Below are 20352 nucleotides of genomic sequence, written 5' to 3' on the forward strand. Positions count from 1 at the left end.
GATGCCAAGAGTAGGCCCATTTATAATTTAAAAAAAGTCAACGATAATTATCATGACAATAAAAAGTGTATAATTATCGCTTGATAATAACAAACAAAATGGAAGATCGTAATTGTTGTTTTTTTTTCTGAAAAAAAGTACAAGAGAGTGTACAAGTAGCGTAGGGAGTGTACAAGTTTCTAATGGGGTGGCAACGCGCATGTGACACTGTTTGAGTTGCAGGCGACCATAGGTTTCGGTCACTTTACATCAGACGGGCCGTATGCTTATTTGCCACCTACGTAGTATAAAAAAAGTAAGAAGTAATTTTCCTATACACGATCCGAGCGTAATTATCTTAATAATTTCGAACCCTGCTCTCTAGTATTATACACATGCTCTGAGGTTTTTGTAATATTAATATAGGCAATGTTGTATGGAGAAAAGGCAATGTTAACTACTTATGGCAATGTGAAACTCTGATTATTTTTTCACTACATTAGTTTTACATCTCTGTAAGGGCATTTTCAACGGTTTGCCCAATTAGCGTAAGTTGTTAACAACAATTAACTCACTGTCAGTTTTTTGATGACAATTAAGCATAAAATCTGTTTTTTTTTCACATTCTAAATGTAGATTATCGCTTAGTTTATAATTAACACAAAAACAATATTTTTATTGATTTTTCATGCTTAATTATCGCCACATAACTGACAGTGAGTTAATTTTTGTTAACGACTTACGCTAATCGGGGGGGGTGCCAAATTCTAAAAATGCCCGTGAGGGCATGAGAGCTTGGAGATATTTAAAACAAATCGTTCGAGATGCAAGCAGTCAGTTTTCTTTATAAATATACTAGTTAATAAGAATGTTATGTTTTTCTTTATAATTTGTGATACGACATATAATTTTAACTATAAAACTCCCGTGAGACTCAAACATAATAAAAAATATTTTAAACGGGTTACTCACGTGTTAAGTCGATATAACGTTCGACATGTTTCGATCCATTTCCGAGGATCTTTCAAGAGTAGCAACCCCGCCATTACGTGTCGCGAGCGCGACGCATACTGCGGACGCTTGCTCTGTGCCCAATATTTTTAAATACGACATATAATGTTACACTTTTCATATTGCAATTGTTTCAACTCTAGATGTCTCCTAGACTAGTCTTAAGCAATAACTATATTTTAATTATTTTAAAGCTTTTAAATGCTTCGATGTTAAATAGTTTACATTTACATTACAACTAAAGTCTGACCAGAAATCTATTATTGTCAAGAGGGCGCTGTTACTATTATGTATGCGTTCAGTTCAGTTTATTATGAAGAAAATAGTTCTAGTGAAATTCCGCAAGATGGCGCAGGCCTTAGATTTAAGTCGAATCGGCTGAATATGTTTTTGAACATATGACTTACTTACGTCTTACTTACTTAGGACATATGCAAGAATATTTATTAATTTAAAAATATTTTGCAAATGCAATACTTTTACTTATATTATTCGAGATTGTAATTTTGAGATTAATTATATTTTTACAATAAGTTATATTCACAAATTATGGTATTATTAATTTATATTGTAAAGGTTATCCTATTATTGATTTTATTAAATATAAGGTAAGGTACAGCGGGGCAAATCCCGACTGGGGGACAAATGTAACTGATCCATTTTTTCTATGTTTCACAATGTTTGCATTATTAAATAATAAAGTGTCCACCGGTTGTAGGCGGGTTCAGTAGATACATGTAGAACTCAATATCATAGGGTAATAATGGAAAAAATGGATTAGTTACGATTGCCCCCCAGTCGAGATTTGCCCCGCTGTACTTACCTCTAATTTTCTGCTCTTTAAAATCTAGCTCTTTAAAAAAGAAGACACCCCCTTATTCATATACGTTCACTAAAGTTATCAAGCCGATAAAGTTTGTTTATTTCCGACGTATTGGTGTGATAGAAAGGGACAAACGAACTTTATCGGCTTGATAACTTTATTGAACCTTTATGAATAAGGGGGTAAAAACTTACAATCATTGTGGTCAAAATTAACACAATATCTGTAAATTCCTTGTCATCTTTATGGCAGTTTTGGTCAAATTATTTCAATTAAGTTTTTTTTGTCTCTAAGCACGTTATGGTACAGTCAACCAATTGGAACACTAGGCCACAGTAAAAAAAAAATCGTTTATTCTCAAAATAAACCCTTTTTTAACAACATTAAATCTTCTGCCAAACTGCAGGACAGTAGAACTATGTCATAGTGACGTTATAAATCAGATTGTAAGAAATCTCTCACTGCTTGTTATTTTGACATGGTTGTAGAGTGGCTTAGAGTTCCAATTGGTTGACTGTACACACTATTCTCGAAAAACTTAGAGACCGCGCACACGGGCAACTTTTGCCAGCGACTTTTTTGTTGCGACCATGGCCTAGTATGAAAGTGCGCTCACGAAGCGACGCTACTTTTCATACAAATACGAAAGTCGCCGAGCAACTTTGTCGCCCGTGGGCGCGCACCCTTAATTCATTATTTAAATGTGCTGCTCGGTTTTAACGTGTTATAGTTACATGATTTATAAGTACACAATGTAAATTGTTTTAAGTGTCTTAGCGGCTTAGCTAAACTAAGCTTTAAAAATGTTAAGTTGGTCAGAAAACCAATAAAAGTAAGTCACAGATATATCTATTACTTTTATTGGTTTTCTATATTAAAATAACAAGTTCAATATTGAAACATTTAAAAAGAACTAGTTTTAAGAAGATATACTTAAACATGCAATAATAAAAGTGTTTCTGTTTTTTTGGCTTCAACAGATCTGGATAAGAGCAGTTCCCGGCAACTTTGTACATAGCCACGTCAGCAAATTTTAATTGATCCTATTTTGTTACCAACATTTAGTAATATAAGTCGACTTTCGTAAGATATATACAGGTGAATTGTTATAATTAAGAAAATATAGATACTAGAGAACCTTAATGACGAAATAAAACTTACTAAAATCTCAATTCATCAAAAAAACCTTGGTAACAAAATAGGAATAATAAAAACAAATTTAACTTTTTCCTTAATTTTTGTACAAACTTTTCGAGAACTGCTGATAAAGTGTATAATTATTATCTTAGAAACCATTAAAACAATATATAAAGGTACAGATTAACTGTTGTCTGCTTAAGTGCAATAGGGTTTCAGATACGAAATATACATTTCTGAAATATAAATGACATTTTATTTGGCCAAGCAATTATTCCACTATAACCTTTATTCCCATCCTTTTCATCAGAGCTCAACTACTAGGTACTCTTAGTAGTTTGTGCTAGGTACTATAGACAACATATGAAACTATGAGATAGGAGGCAGAAAGCCCCCTAATGGTAAGTTATCATCGAAATGGAGACCCGAAACAGGTGCGTTGGCGGCTTAGAGACAACCAAAACGTAGTGATTTGATGCTCTTTGGAGACAACACCTTTATTATGTTTTAATGCTAATTTATTCGTAAATCAGTCATTTTAGCGAAATAAAGAATTTTGTTTTCGGTAATTTCCTTACATACAACTTACACAGAAACAATTCTTTCCATAAAACTGTATCGCTTGACTTGGCATGTTATTGGAATAACTTGGCAAATTACTTGGTGCAGCACTACATGACACATTAGAAAAAAAACAAGCTGTCAAACTGGATTGGACGGATTGCGAGAGAATCTCTATATACTAATATTACTCTTTAGAGAATTTTTCTGATCGATATGTAGCTACAAATCCGCTATTTTTTTAACAAAGAACTGCATAAGTCTTAAAGTATACATTATATGAATTTTTGGGTTTGTAAACCATTTGCCAGTGTTTCATATGAATTATAAGTAGCATATTGGAAGACTTACATTAACATTTTAATTACTCCATAAGTGCTTTGATGTTATACTGTTAGATCATGTGTTAAGTTTAATAAATAGAAGAAATAAATATGGAAGAGCTGCACTCATGTAGTTGTTGCTTGGTGCGGCCTCCGGAGAAGGGCCTCAGGACGTTATATAAACATCTCGGCAAAACTGAGATTTATTATGAAATGCTGAAAGACTGTTTCGATATAAATGTAAGTACAATTAACTTGTGATTCTTTGCCGTTGTTGCTTAAGTGCTCTTAGTATACTACTATAGATTTGAATATTAGTAATTTATTTGTTAATTTAGGTAAAGGTAAGGTAGGTCGATTTATTTAAATAAAAAATTAAATCCTTTAAAAAAAAATAGGTACTACTGAAGACTTAGAACAGTACAAGTTCCACAGCATACAAGTTATTATACCACATTCAATGGTTTGTTTCTAATTTCAGAGAAATTTTAAGGTAATTGAAATAGTGCTAGTTTTACTGAAATGAAATGAAATGAAATGAAATATTTATTTCCAAGTAGGCATATTACAATGCGCTTATGAACGTCAAATAAAACTACGCCGGCTCTAACCCTACGCCTCAGCCTCGAGAAGATTTCAGTCCCCCCTCAGTTGGAGGAGGGTATCCACTATGGGACCGGCAAGAAACTCGGCGGGCCACTTCTTTTCAAAACATTACATCTTATATTTAACATGCATTAAAAAAAAAACAAGATACAATTTAATAAGCAAAAGTATTCATAAAAAAAAATATTAACACAAGAAATTATACAAAGTACAAAGCTATTATGATTATTAATAAGAGATGTTAGAGATGTATAGAGTCTCTAAGTGTCAAAGTACATCTAAAAAAATTATACATGAAGAAAAAAACCGAATAACTAAAATAACTTTAGAGTTGTTGTTCTCTGTAAGAGAACTGTAATTCAGTAAATACTTAATCTAAATATATAAAATAAGAAACTGACTGACTGACAGACATATCAGCGCACAGCCGAAACTGCTGATTCTAGAGATTCCAAATTTGTCATTTAGATTCCTTATAAGATGTAGAGGAGCAAGGGTTTCTTCACCTCCTAAGGGGATGAAATGGGGTCCAAAGTTTGAATTATTTTAGTATGCGGGTGAAGCCACGGGAAAAAGTTAGTTTCTAATAAATGTCAGTCATAACTTTATCTTAAATTAGTTATGATAATACGTCATGCCATCAAATTTAAGATAACATTCTGTGATTTGTAGCTCGGCATTGGAAATGACGAGTGTGGGATCTGTGAGGTGTGCGTGGGCCGGCTGCGGGACGCGAGTGACTTCAAGCTGCAAGTGCAGCGCAGTCAGGCCCGGCTGCATGCTCGGCTCAAGGGTGTGCTTACTGCCAGTAAGATACACTACATACTATATTTTAGTGGTACATTAGTGTCCATTATTCCTTGCAACTACTTAACCTTACTTGAACAAAACAATTGCTAATCAACTTACCCTGTTTTGGTTGAGTTCATTCAGTCTGTGGCATGTTATAAAACAAACTGGCAAAATGATTATTTTTGCCAGTTTATTTGTCAGTACCTAAATGATTATTCATTGAAAAGATTGAAAAATATAAACCCACCATTTTTCGAAAACCTTTCCTTTATTTTCATAATTCTTGAATTTAATCTTTCTTGATTAAGTGTGAAGACTGTGAAGCCTAACTACAGTAACTACTCTAACTAGCCCTGAACTATCTTTTTTGTTTGCAGGTGACAAGTTCAAAATCAAATTTGAGAAAGCATCTGCAGATGAAAGTATCACTAGTAAGTATATTAGTTGTACAGTAATTACTCTGGAGGTATGTAAGGCTTGCATGATTATTGGTATTATAAACTTTGTGAGGTGTGCATGAAAGTGTACTGTAACTCTGACCATGATACCCTTGCGTAAACAGGTTACTAAGAATGCATACATATTATATATCCCTGATGGACATGTCTTGCATATATTAGTATTAATGCAGGATCAATGGAGAGTCCTTTAGATGCAAGCGTCATAATATGTGCCATTACTTTGAAACCTAACTATTTAATTCTTTTTTTATACTATGTCGGTGGCAAACAAGTATACGGTCCGCCTGATGGAAAGCGTTCACCGTCACGTCACCTATGGACGCCTGTAACTCAAAGAAAGTCACGTGCACGTTGCCAACCCATTAGAAACTTGTACACTCCTTTTTGCTGTGTACTTAACACAGCAATGTTCTAAAGAGAGTTTTGGTTGCGGACGACTCAAAAGACAATAGACGGAACAAATTAGTTCCGTAGGTCCTTCCGTCACCAGCACACCGCACCCTCGTTTAGTTCCACTATTTCTGGTTAATGGCCAATGTACCTACTAAATTTATTTTGTTTCAGATGACATCAAGCTGGAGAAATCCGAGGTAGAGATGGCTGACGGGGAGGTTGTGTCAGGTGTGTACATATAATGAGTGAATTTTCCCTTTGTTCGTTAATCGGTTATTAGAACCTAGGCTGGAAACATCAGCTGTGATGTTGTAATCACTGTTTACCGTTGCAGTGGCAATTTACGGCGGACCTCCAGCGCCTTCAGCGCAACCCGTTCCTGCCCCAACCGACCGAGTTTCTTCTGCATCAGATCCAACCCTCACCAACCTCGATTCTGTCGAACCAGCTCCGATTTCAACTCGCGGTAAACACGAGTGCGACATATGTCACAAAACATTCAAGAACCCAAACGCGAAAACTAAACTCATAATTCACCGCCGCACCCACACTGGCGAGAAACCGTACTCGTGCAATGTATGCGACAAAAGATTCGCACAAAAAAGCCACTTAAATAGTCATTACGCGTACCACATCGGGAAGTTCAAATTCTCTTGCGAACAATGTGACACGAAATTCACGCAGAGAAACCAATGGGTGGTACATATGCGGATACACACGGGTGAAAGACCGTATTCTTGTGAAATATGCAACAAGACATTCAAGCAAAAAGGACACTTAACCGTTCATAAGAAAAATCATTCGAAATATGATCCTAGTTGCATAGAGCCCGGAGAGTTAGCAATAAAAACAGAGTGTGTAGAAGAATTAAAAAATCAATTAATCACAGAACTTAAGTTTTTTCCATGTGACATATGCAAAAAACAATTCGCAGAAGAAAAGTATTTAAATGTTCATTTAAAACATCATCCTGGTGATTATCCATTCGCCTGTGAAACTTGTGATAGAAAATTCAAGTCGCAGTCTGCTTTAGATATCCATAAGTATGATCACATTGGGGGGAAACCATTTAAGTGTGAAGAATGCAGTAAAAGATATACATCAAAAAGCGCTTTAAGACTTCACGCGAGAATTCATTCTGATGACTATAGGTTTCAGTGCGATGTGTGTAATAAACGATTTCTACATAAAGACGCTATGATCATACACATGCGTGTACACACTGGTGAAAAGCCTTATACCTGTGCGATATGCCAAAGAAAGTTCCCATATAGATGTGGCTTAAAGAGTCATTTATTAGTACAACATAAACAAATAATGGACAAACAATTCTGTTGCGATATTTGTGGGAAACGATTTGCACTGCAAGGGACGTTAAGTAAACATATGAATAAACACGCTGAGAAAGAAAGGGCAGAACAGGCTATCAAGGAAGGGAGACAGGATGATCTCAAAACGTTTATGTGCGAGATATGTAGCAAACGGTTTTCAACGAAAGGTATCTTGAGAAACCATAGAGAAATACACAATGAAGACAAACCTTTTGAATGCGAAGTGTGCCAAAAGAAATTTCGGATGAAGAAGTATTTAGAAGACCACATGAAGGTTCACGAGAGTTTTAAACAGCACGCTTGCGAAGTATGTGGCCAACAGTTTAGACACAAGTCTGCCTTAACGGTTCATATTCGGCGAATGCATTCGGATATCAGGCCACATTGTTGTAATGTTTGTAAAAAGGCTTTTCCGGTACTTGCTGAGTTGAAGGCGCATTATCGAGTACACAGTGGTGAAAGACCCTACGCCTGCGAAATATGCTATAAGAAATTTCAGCGCCATAATGGAGTTAAGAAACACCTAATAAGTGTTCATCATGAGAAACCTTCCAAGTTTATTAAATTAAAAGAGTATAATAATCCTTACTGAATTTTGAGTAACATTCTTCCAAAAAACTTAATATTTTTTTTTGTTGTAATAATTGCTATGTATTAAAAGATATATAACTTTTCTTTATAAAATTACTAGCTTTTGCCCGCGGCTTCGCTCGCTTTTGATTCGAAAATTGTAGAATGCTCCATACAAACTTCCGCTACTCATTTTAGGGAAGTGGGGGGTTAGAAAGAGACAAAATCCCTTCAACTATCTCCACTTAAAAAATCACGTCAACTCGTCGCTCCGTTTTGCCGTGAAAGACGGACAAACATCAGACAGGCACACACACTTGCCCATTTATAATATTAGTAGAAATGACTTATTAAAGGTTACGAAAGCAAATAGCTTGCGTTGTTTAATCACTGAGATCCTGTGACCACATCCTATCTCCATCATAAGATCAGCTTGATGGTACTCATGGTAGTTACCGGAATAAATAAATGATGATTTATGTACCTTGTCACTTTAGCGTCGTGTCTGAGATGCCATACAAAATTTTCCAACGATTTAAAGCGACAAGGTACTGAAATCATCACTTATTTATAACGGTGACTGTACCATAATATGATTTACCTACATAAGTAGACGTGAATATCTTCAGATTCGTCGGAGGAAGGCCAAAATTTAATTTGCAAGATTTGACTGACAATCAGGACTATTGGAAATAATTATAAGCTTGAAATATTACATTACGGTACAAATGCGGAAAACTATGACTATGAGTTACTAATTTCCTTTCCGCACGTGTATCGTACGACGTTTTTGAAGTTTTGACCTGGCAAAAATGTACTACTATGAGAACTACTGCGGAAAAAGCACTATCTGTACTGAAAAAAAAAAAAAACCCAACTCGAGCACATATAGGCATATCCATCACACCATTGACCATATCTAACTTCAAAGGAACTGTTAGAAAAATAAAAACATGAAGTGCAAACAATATTTTTTATTGAATTATAGTTGCCATAACAAATAACATGAGATTTGTGAACATCGTCCAGTGATAAGCAAAACTCGTGAATTAACACAAGATGAAACTTGTGAACTTTATTACTAAATATTAAATGTGTTGCTTAACTTCAAACCTGGGTAAAACCATTCTGCTTTAAGATTGAATATATAAAAAACATAATATGATCAGAAAGATAATAAACCTTATAGCAGAATGGATTTACCCAGTTTTGAAGTTAAGCGACACAAAAGACAAATACTTTATATGATTAAAGAGTTTTGCGTGTCACACGACGAAATGCTCAATACAAGCACAATTTTCTACAAAACCTAAATTTGGAAGCTAAATGTCTTGTCCCTTTCCACTTACTAGGGTTGTCAAAATTAAATTTTGGGTTGAACCCAGGACTAACACTTAAATATTAGCGTCGTCTCGATACCACTAGAGGTACTATACTGTATATCTATAGTAAGCTAAAATGGAAACGTGCAAAAAATGCCCATTGTGTAATAGCTAACAACAAATTAGGAAAGTGTCTCTTTATGAACACTTGTGAGATGTCTTTTGAGATGAGAACGTCGAGCAAATTTCATTGGACATATTTCACAACCGAACGGCTTTTCTCCAGTATGCGACATATAATGGTATTTTAAGGCGGATAGCTCAGGGAACCCCTTTTGACACACATCGCAGGTATATGGTCGTTCGTCGGTGTGCAATCGTCGCATATGAATGTCTAGTGTCGACTTTAATCTAAATTCTTTATTACATACTTTACAAGTGTGTAGCTTAATCCCGGCATGTATAAGCATGTGGTCTCGTAAAGTTGCAGAGCGATCAAATCGCTTCTGACATACTTCACAGGCGAAGGGTTTTTCTTCCGTGTGATTTCTAATATGACGTTTAAAACTCGCCCTGTGTGTAAATTGTTGGCCACAAATTTCACAGGCGTGTTCCTTCGTCTCTTCGTGCACTTTTATGTGATTTTCTAAATACCTCTTCAACTGAAATTTCTTATGACACACATCGCATTCTAAAGGGGGTCCTTGTGAGTGTATTTCTTTATGAACTTTTAAAATACCTTTCAACGAAAACCGTTTGAAACATATGTCACACTCGTATGGTTTTGGATCCTTCTGTTTCCCTTCTTTCTTTGCCTTTTCCTCTTTCTCGTGTCGTTCTTTATGATTAAATAAATTCCCTTGTAGTGCAAATCGTTTCCCACAAACGTCGCAAGCATACTTTTTGTCCACGGTATCAGTATTGAAATGACTTCTTTTATGAATAGTTAATTCGCCTTTTTGTCTATATTTCTTATCGCATATATCACAGGCGAACGGTTTTTCACCAGTGTGTATCCGCATGTGTAAGATGTATTGGTTTTTATGAAGGAATCTCTCGTGACATACTTCGCAAGAGAAGTTAAACTTCCCCAGGTGGAGTGCGTAATGAATATTTAAGGTTGCTTTTTGTATGAATCTTTTGTCGCATACGCTGCATGCGAAAGGCTTTTCTCCAGTGTGTGAGCGGCGATGGATGGCTAGATGATATCGGTCTGCGAACTTTTTTTGGCATATGTCACACGCTTGCCGTTTCGATTGGCTGGTTGAAGTTGACTGGGAATGCTCGTGGTCGGTGAGGGTCGAATTCGACACTGAAGGACTGGGGTTGTGCTGTGTAGTGGTAGATGTCGTCGGTCCGTTTTGTATAGCCACTGAATCTGGAAAGAAAAATTAAAACCTTTACTTTAACGAACTAAAGTCAAGGACGTTTGCAATAGTAAATTATGGTTGTTGGTGGATTGTTTTCATTGCATACAAGCGTGTTGCATCTTAGCGTGTATAAAAGGAGCCCGGACGTTAATTTTGGTTTTATATTCCATGGGACTCAGTCAATCTGTGTAATAATGTCCTATAATATTTATTTATTTATTTTTATCTATTAGGTATGAGCTTAATTCTAAAGGTCCTAATATTGTCTTCGGTTACCGCCAGGGGCAGCTCACTCCGCGATTTTATCGCCACGCTACAAGTATATGCCGGTGGCCGAGAGTTCGCGGCCTAATCAAGGGTGGCGCACGTTCTCACGGAACGCACATTCGCTCTTTCTAATGTTATTTTACGTCGCGAGTTTTTTTTAAGGTTCATATGCGATGTCCGCTTGTGGAATGGCTAATAATGCTTAGTTAAATAAACATCATGAATAAAATAGGACAATCTAACACAGACCTACTATTGATTTTGGGATTAGGCTTGTAATTTTGGGACTTAAACAAATATATATAAATAGCATATATACTTAGAAAGTACCCGAAACTTTAATATAATAATATAAAAAATGTTCCGAGTATTAATTCGTTTTAATCCATAGGCAACCCTATCGTCCGACGCTGCGCACGTGCGGCTCATTTCTTTGTAAGAATTTTTTAGGCATTTAAAAAGGCGGCATTTTGTGAAGATCAAAGCAGTGGGCCTTCTGTACTTGTACTATTATATATTCTGTGTTACCGCGAAAGTTACTCATGAAATAAAACTATGGACACGGATTACACGGACGGATGAATTGTAAATTCATTATACGCGATATAATCCGTTTCCATAGTTTTATTTCTAAAGGTCCAGCATTTTTCTAGCACTATACATTCAGTACCTAAAGCGAACTCATCGTCGTCATCTGCTATCTCGACATCAGCCTTCTCCATCTTGATATCGCCTGGAGGAAAAAAAACACTTGTAAACATACGTTTTCAGTACAGATGGTGTTTTTTTCCTAACGTGTCGTAACTCGTGTCGATTTAAAACACTCCCTTCGGTCGTGTTTTAATTTATCGTCACTCGTTTCGAACTTCCTTTTTTACGCACTTGTATCGTGATGTACTATTATTTCATGACCATCATGACTGACATAAAATACGGCTTTTTCTTCCCTATGGTTGTTTTTCCATTCACTATATTGGGTTTAATAGTCAGGGTTTTGAATGCACAATTGCACATACATACACCATAAAGGGAAAAGTATAATATCCAATTAAAGGGTGAAATTTTACAATCAAATTAAAAACGTAGACAGATTTGAGACAGATCAGAAAGTTGATTCGCCCATGAAGCATACAAGAAACAGCTAGAATAGCAACTTAATTGTCATGGATAATACTCACGTATAATTGTTTCACCTTCAGGGGCTTTTTCCACCTTGATTTCTATCTTGTTACCTGTGGGTACAAAAATACCTGACATTATAGCTTTTACTTAGTTTTAAAATATTTTTCATCACACCCGCACTTTAAATGTGCGCAGGCGGAGGGTGAGTTATAGAAAAATTGTTCTCCCAAGGGAATAAATTAAATTACTCGCGTTCCCAGCACAAGCAATCCTAATCAATTCCTATCAAACCGTGTCGTACGCGAGTGGAATAAACTACCAGAAACAGTGATAAGTGCTCCTTCAGTGAACAGTTTCAAAAACAGACTTGATAAACATTTAAAACTAAAATATAAACAGTAACTTAAAAACAAGTGCAGTGATATACACGCATCAGCTATCAGCTGCTAGTGTATCACACCACACATAGATGGCGCCACAAAAAATGCCTTGTAGCCATCGATTATTTGTAGATTGGCGTTTAGTGTCACTTTCGATCCATAAATCTATGTCAAAAGTGACACTTAACGCTATCTACAAGTATAATCGAAAGTTACAAGACAATTTTTTTGTGGCGCCATCTATGTGTGGTGTGGTGTATGCGCGATCTTAGGCAGTCGCATTTTAATGTATGAGATGGTATAGTCTTCTTATATTTCAATCTATGGTTATATTTCATTGCCTAGGTAATAAAGGATGATGACACTGATTAAAATAGTTCTGACATGGAATTCAGCTTAGCGCCCACAGAACTAAATAAATTCTATGGCAGATTTTCTTCATTTTTGTAGTTCATGGTCTTTAAACTTATCAAAACATTTGTTACAACTTACATGGTTGCATTTATAGGTCTCAAAGAGATCAGATAATATGTTGTGTTGTAACTTACTTGACATTACCCCTTTCTTAAGCCTTGCCTGCAGCTTTGTCTGGCTGCTTTGCACTTGCTGCTTGAAGTCAGTTGCGTCCCGCAGCCGTCCCACACACACCTCGCAGATGCCACACTCCTCATTTGCCATGCTGAGCTGGAAGTTGAAATGAAAATAAAGTAGTTACTAAAGAGGAAGGTGGCCATTCACTTCTCCATGGAAACATAGTTTAGTTAGTTGAATACACATGATATCAAATAATTTCCCTGTTTTAGTTTGTAAGTTATTTTTTCTGCCTGAGATACAGGATCTCCCTATTTTGTGTTAATATAGTTTATGGCCTGTTTATAACTGCTATTTTTGGTACACGAATAATTTTTTTTTTTTTTATAGTTCCAATTCTCCTTCCTAGATTTATGCATGAAGACTGATTTACATTGGTAAAAATAGATGTACAAAACATTTATTCAGCAAATAAGCCACAGGAGCACTTTTACAATGTCATGTCAACATTATTCAAGATTATAATGAATAATATGAATTCAACTAAAATAGAAAGCTATTAAAATGAATATGAGATGTAAAGAAAATGTCTAATTTAATTACATCTTAAAACTACACATCATATATAATAACTTAACCACAAAATTAAAATTTTGAAAAAAGTCCCGACCATACACATAGTGGACCGATTTTCATGAAACATGGCTAAGAACACTCCCGACTAACTCAGCATTGAGACAAAAAAAAACTAAATCTAAATTGGTTGATCCGTTCGGGAGCTACGATGCCACAGACAGACACACACACAGACAGACAGACACATCAAACTTATAACACCCCATCGTTTTTGCGTCGGGGGTTAAAAATACAAACTTAAATAATCTAAAATATTAAACTTCAGAGGTGTAAAAGACTCTAAAATGTCACTACAGATAACATACCTAGGGCGGGTTGCATCAAACCCTCTGTCACCGTTAAGGTGTTTGTTAAATTTTATTGTATGTGAAGTTCCATAGTCATCTGCTGTGTGACGATGATGTGTTTGTCAGATGAGCAATTCCCGTTTAGTTTGTACATTTGGATCACGTCTCCGATTTGGATAAAAATTGGTAGGCTGATAGAGTCCGTGATGCTGAGCAAGATCCACTAGGTTTCCCAAAATGTCCTATGTAGTTTGTATGAAACCTTCCTTTGTTGTTACCAGATTTCTATACATTTTCGGTAACAAAAAAGGAAAGTTTCATACAATCAACCTAGGACATTTTGGGAAACCTAGTGGATCTTGCTCAGCATCATGGACTCTATCAGCCTACCAATTTTTATCCAAATCGGAGACGTGATCCAAATGTACAAACTAAACGGGAATTGCTGAGATGTGGTTGAGGCCTTAACTTAACCTATATTAGATTAGGCCATAGGGCCTTTAACATGTCAACATTGCAATAAAATAATATGTAAATACAACAAAAAAATGTGATCTAACTAAAGCATCATGTTTGAATGTGAGCCTGAGGCCAGGATTGGGCGTAGAATTTCATCATGAAACTTAATATGGTAAAAGATCTTTCAGATCTAAAGTTGCTTTTATTTTACTAAGTTTTTTTTTTTTTTTTTTTAGTATAAGTCAATTTTATTTTATATTGTATAACACAAAGTACACTAAAACCACAGAATATATAATAGTACAAGTACAGAAGGCCCACTGCTTTGATGTTCCCGAAATGCCGCCTTTTTAAATACCTATAAAATTCTTACAAAGAAACGAGCTGCACGTGCGTGGCGTCCGGTGATAGGGTTACCAATGGATCCAAACGAATTAATACTCACATAAAATGTTATACTATTATATTCAAGTCTTAGGTACTTTCTAGGTATATATGCTGTAGTTATATATTTTTGTTCAAGTTCCAACATCACAAGCCTTATTGAACTTTTCCGTGGGACTTGATCGATAGTAGATCTGGGTAAGAATGTCTTATGGCATTTATTTTATTCAATATGTCTATTTAACTAAGTATTATTAGCTATTCCACACGCGGACATCGCTTAAAAAACCTCACGACGTAAAGTAACAGTAGAAAGTGCGAACGTGCATTCCGTCAGAACGCGCGCCACCCCTGAGTAGGCCGCGAACTCGCGGCCGCCAGGATGTACTTGTAGCGCGGCGATAGAATCGCGGAGTGAGCCGCCCCTGCTAAAACATAATAAATATTAAACTAAAACTAACTTAAACTATAAATATATCAAAAAAACTTATACAATAAAAAAAATACAACAACTCAATCATAAAAAAAACACCCCCTCCAGCTGTTCCGCCTGCGGCATGGTGCCAATTACACTGGCAGCGTTTCCTCGCTGTATTGCTAGGGCAATGCGTTGCGAGAAATACGCGCCAGCCCTCGGGTCCCTTGTGGTGTCCACCAGCCGAGTCGACAGAGCTCTTACAAAGGCCTTCATGTTGGCCGACCAAGGGCCCAGCGTCTCCCCCGCGAGCGCCGCAAACTCGTAGTCCTTATGCAAGGACGAGTATTTGCGGCGCTTAAGGACCTGAGCCTGGTCAGCCGCACCACCGGCCTGGATACGGGTTGCCCCAATGTGGGACCCTGCAAGGGTGTCAACGCATGTAGCGTCCCACACCAGGGCTCTCCCTAACTTCCACGGCACCAATGTAACTCCATCGGGACGCTTGCCGTCATCTCTCGCCATACCCACTGGTTCCAAAATTGAAGGCACAGAGACGGTAGCAAGCGCGCGACGAACTAAATCGTTGATGGTACCGTGGCGGTATATACGGCCGGCGCTTTTGACGCAAGAGAGGCCATGGCGACCCAGCTGATCCACACCTTTGCCGCAGGCACACGTGTGTGGAACACATATTGTGCACCCAAGCCTCAAACCAATGGCTATTCTTAGGCTGCTCGAGTCCAAAACAGTGCCTATTGTTTTGGAAGGGAGAGCCTGTAACCAATGGCCCGACTCGGGGGCCGAAACCGCCAGGGTGCGGGCGCGCTCGAAATCGTCCAGAGTATTTTCAAGGAGCGAGGAATGAACAGCTTCCAAACAAGGGACGTCCCAAGCACGCTGAACGTGCCTAGCGTCTGGGATGTCCGCACTCGGGCACGACTGGCACCATGTTTCTCTGGCCTCCGTAAGGCCCGCTACCTCATCATCGAGTATCTGTGGAAGGTTTAGAATGACACCGATGAGAGACAGGGAGCCGTATACGGAAGACAGAAACGCAGGTAAAGCGGTACTAGCCGAAGTGCGTATTCCAAGACCATCAAATTTAATCGGGAGAACTCAAATCCTCAAACGATATATTTAAAACTTTGGATAGTGTATCCTGAAGGGAAATGTCAATGGACTCAGTAATTGAAGGATATTTCCAAATTGCGCAGCTACGGAGCAAGTACATAAATTTCGGGGTAAATAGGCAGAAGCGGATGATAAACAGCACCATATGAGGGTTAATTTTGAAAAGAAATTCTGACCTACTGTTAAATAAATTTAGATGGTGGTTAATGACCGGTGCAATAGATTCATTAAAAATTGGTGAGCCTAAAAGGGTGAGAGTTGAGATTGAACAGCTTGAAATATTCGGCAAAACTGCACTAAAATTGCACAAAATTTCGTTTTTCCTGTCATTCGGAAGATTGTCAGGTATAAAGATTTCGCATTTTGCAGGATTAAGTGACAATCCGATTTCTGAAAACTTCTCTATAATGAATTTTAAATCCTCTAAAACTGTTAAAGCCTCTCCTCCCAGTGACCCATCGTCTAAATACCATAAATTAAATTTTGATTTTAAATTTGATATGATTGGATGAATGACAAGGCTAAAGATGGCTGGCCCAAGCGGGTCCCCTTGTTGGCAGCCCATGCTAGAAGAAATGATGTACTCTCCGAATAGCAATTTAGACGGCGCTCCGTAGCATTGCCACATATATTTGTAGATATCCGGCAAATCGTTTTTCACAGCCGCCAGCAGAGCACCACGATCGATCGAATTAAAAGCGTTTTTCACGTCTATTTTCACAAAAACTCCGTCCGCTCAGTTATAGTACAAATATTGCTGTGGAGACCTAGACTGGGAAGCCGAGGTGACGGGAAACCACGAGCCAGATGGTCGGACGACATCAAAAAGACGGCAGGGCCGACCTGGCACAGAACCACCGCTTATAGAACAGAATGGAAATCCATGAAAGAGGCATATGTTCAGCAGTGGACGCAAATATGCTGAGAAGAAGAAGAAGATACTACAAATATTAGTTAGTCCGTATTTACCATAGAAATAGGATGTCAGTAAGCGGCAGCGAAATGTCTGTGGTATTTATTCTTATAATACTGTGTACAATTTATTGTGTAATTGTTTACTTACATTAATATCGAAGCAGTCTCTCAGCATGTCGTAATATACCTCTGTTTTGTCGAGATGTTTATACATAATCTTAAGGCCCTTTTCCGGCGGCCGCACCAGGCAGCAAGTACATGAATGTAACTGCTCCATTGCCAAATATATAAATGCACTGACAATGGGTCACAAACAGCTTAATACTACTGGAACTTTATAATATATATTAAATACATCTAATGATGAATTTCATGCAGAAATATTAAAATTAGACAGAAAATATACAACAAATTTGACATAGTCATAGACATTATAGACAATGTGAAGTTTTTTTTTATAACTGTAGTGCTGTACCTCTACTATAAAAACACAAATATTTATTTACAAAAAGATAGTTACAAATATTGTAACTGTACCTCTACTATTGATAGCCAAGTTTGTGTGCCAAGTTTCTGTTGATGATTTAGTCCATTTTAGACAATAGAAAAAGTCGGCAAGTTGAAAATATAACCATGGCCTACTTAACTTTCTAGATGACAGAGATAATGGTAAAAACTTGGCAAGTTTTGATTTGACAAACTAGCCCATCTGCAGTAGCATCACTAATAGCAGGGGCGGCTCACTCCGCGATTCTATCGCCGCGCTACAAGTACATCCTGGCGGCCGCGAGTTCGCGGCCTACTCAGGGGTGGCGCGCGTTCTGACGGAATGCACGTTCGCACTTTCTACTGTTACTTTACGTCGTGAGGTTTTTTTAAGCGATGTCCGCGTGTGGAATAGCTAATAATACTTAGTTAAATAGACATATTGAATAAAATAAATGCCATAAGACATTCTTACCCAGATCTACTATCGATCAAGTCCCACGGAAAAGTTCAATAAGGCTTGTGATGTTGGAACTTGAACAAAAATATATAACTACAGCATATATACCTAGAAAGTACCTAAGACTTGAATATAATAGTATAACATTTTATGTGAGTATTAATTCGTTTGGATCCATTGGTAACCCTATCACCGGACGCCGCGCACGTGCAGCTCGTTTCTTTGTAAGAATTTTATAGGTATTTAAAAAGGCGGCATTTCGGGAACATCAAAGCAGTGGGCCTTCTGTACTTGTACTATTATATATTCTGTGCTAATAGTAAAAATCTGATGTCTTGTCTATTAGGCTTGTGCCGATCTGGGCTGGGTGTAGGTATTCAAGTCAAGAGTGAATAGGCTATTACTGAACCAGTGAGCTACAACTTCGGCCTTGTCGTCACTTACCATCAGGTGCGATTAAGGTCAATCACAGGCCAGTTTATAATAATAAAAAAAACGTACAATTCAGAACACCAATGAAAACGCATACGAGTTACGCACCATGTAAATGGGCCATGTTTAGGAATCGTGCTCCTACTAGGTACCACATAAATAATAAAATAAAAATATTATAAGGACATTTTTACACAGATTGACTGAGTCCCACGGTAAGCCGAAGAAGGCTTGTGTTGTGGGTACTCGGACAACGATATATATAATATACAAATACTTATTCAAATTCGAACCCGGGACCGCGGCTTAGCAGACAGGGTCACTACCCGCTAGGCCAGACCGGTCGCCACATACATTTTAACTGTGGTAATATCGCAAAGATTATTGGTGTCAACTGCCAGGAATATTTTTTAGTTGTATATAGATCTGAGGATAGATCCGAAAAAGATAACATTTGTAACAAATGTTATAAAAAAACACGAACTATTTTAAATGATTAATATGATTATATTTTCCATCATCAAAAAGTAAAACTGGGTTGTAAAATTAAACTAATACTTACATACATTTTTTTATTCAATTTGTATATACTTGAAATACTTATAAGGAAAAAAAAAACCTGGGACATGAAATGTGAATATATTTTTCTATTATTTACTGATTTCATCAATTCTATAAGTATGTTAAGCTTTCTACATGACATAAATTGCACAATGTAAACTATAATTATGGTATGTACATAGTTACAGCCTTATACTACTGCGGACATCTTTTCTATTTAGGTATAACTATAAGTATTCATTGTTTTTAATTTAATAAACCTCGTAGGCTTCTCGTGGTGCACGCTTACAAGATGTTTCTTCACCCCACTGTGTCGCTGAAATTTCTTGTAGCATATTTCGCAAGCATATGGTCTTTCCCCCGTGTGAACACGATAGTGTTCCTTCAATGCAGCAAGGACCGGAAAAGCTTTTTTACATACATCGCAAGCATGCGGCTTTACAGTAGAGTGAACTCTTCGAACATGAACTGTCAAGGCAGACTTATGCCTAAACTGCTGCCCACACACTTCGCACGCGTGCTGTTTAAAGTCCTCGTGCACCATCATATGGTCCTGTAAATTCCTCTTCTTCCGGAATTTCTTATGACACGTTTCACACTCGAATGGTTTTTCATCTGAATGTGTTATACTGTGATTTCTTAAAATACCTTTAGTTGAAAACCGTTTGCTACATATCTCACACATATATTCCTTTCTACCTTCCCTTAAAGCTTTATCTTCCATTTCTTTCTCGGCATGTCTATCCATATGCTTAGCTAAAGTCCCTTGTAGTGCAAATCGTTTCCCACAAATGTCGCAACAGAACTGTTTGTCCATAACTTGGTTGTGTTGGACTAACGGCCTAGCCACGACAATGGTCTAAGGCGGCGAGCGGGGCGGCTGGGCTGCGCGGGAAACGCGCGCGGGCGCTAGCCATGCCACGTACTTTTAGAAGCGGCGGCAGGGCCTAGTTGCGGCCAGGACGCTTTCATATTTAAAAACATGTTTTTTACTGTCTAATATGACTCTAAAGTGCATAGAATGCTTTAATTAGTCAATTACGTCTTGTACAAGAAAATATGTGTGATAACTAAATACAGGACATTTATTTTATGGCTAGTTAAATGATACTTAATATAAATAACCAATCAGAAAAAAATTAAGAGTAAATACGAATAAATACTATACAAAAATATGTTTGAAAACATTATTACATACTACACA

At 37.2% G+C, this 20352-nt stretch overlaps 3 protein-coding genes across 3 annotated transcripts in view; 1 reads left to right on the top strand and 2 right to left on the bottom strand.

The window, feature by feature from the left end:
- Positions 1 to 3739: 3739 nt before the first annotated feature.
- Positions 3740 to 8149, top strand: LOC125239618 (gastrula zinc finger protein XlCGF57.1-like). Its single transcript, XM_048147231.1, has 5 exons — positions 3740 to 4074; positions 5113 to 5248; positions 5610 to 5663; positions 6258 to 6314; positions 6421 to 8149. The coding sequence occupies exons 1-5, from the start codon at positions 3946 to 3948 to the stop codon at positions 8007 to 8009; spliced, it is 1965 nt and encodes a 654-aa protein (XP_048003188.1). The 5' UTR covers positions 3740 to 3945; the 3' UTR covers positions 8010 to 8149.
- Positions 8150 to 8946: 797 nt separating this feature from the next.
- On the bottom strand, positions 8947 to 17545 carry LOC125240091 (zinc finger protein ZFP2-like). Its single transcript, XM_048147937.1, has 5 exons — positions 17358 to 17545; positions 12997 to 13132; positions 12125 to 12178; positions 11617 to 11679; positions 8947 to 10687 (listed from the first exon to the last, which is right to left on the bottom strand). The coding sequence occupies exons 1-5, from the start codon at positions 17484 to 17486 to the stop codon at positions 9492 to 9494; spliced, it is 1578 nt and encodes a 525-aa protein (XP_048003894.1). The 5' UTR covers positions 17487 to 17545; the 3' UTR covers positions 8947 to 9491.
- A 1676-nt stretch (positions 17546 to 19221) lies between these two features.
- The window catches only part of LOC125240092 (zinc finger protein 62 homolog), a 31818-nt gene continuing 30687 nt past the window's right edge, over positions 19222 to 20352 (bottom strand). The window contains exon 14 of the mRNA XM_048147938.1: positions 19222 to 19982. Coding sequence (XP_048003895.1) covers positions 19366 to 19982 — 617 coding nt within the window. The 3' untranslated portion in view covers positions 19222 to 19365. The remainder of the gene's footprint in view (positions 19983 to 20352) is intronic.

This window comes from Leguminivora glycinivorella, chromosome 26, assembly GCF_023078275.1.
Source record: "Leguminivora glycinivorella isolate SPB_JAAS2020 chromosome 26, LegGlyc_1.1, whole genome shotgun sequence".
NCBI classification, from domain to species: Eukaryota; Metazoa; Arthropoda; class Insecta; order Lepidoptera; family Tortricidae; genus Leguminivora; species Leguminivora glycinivorella.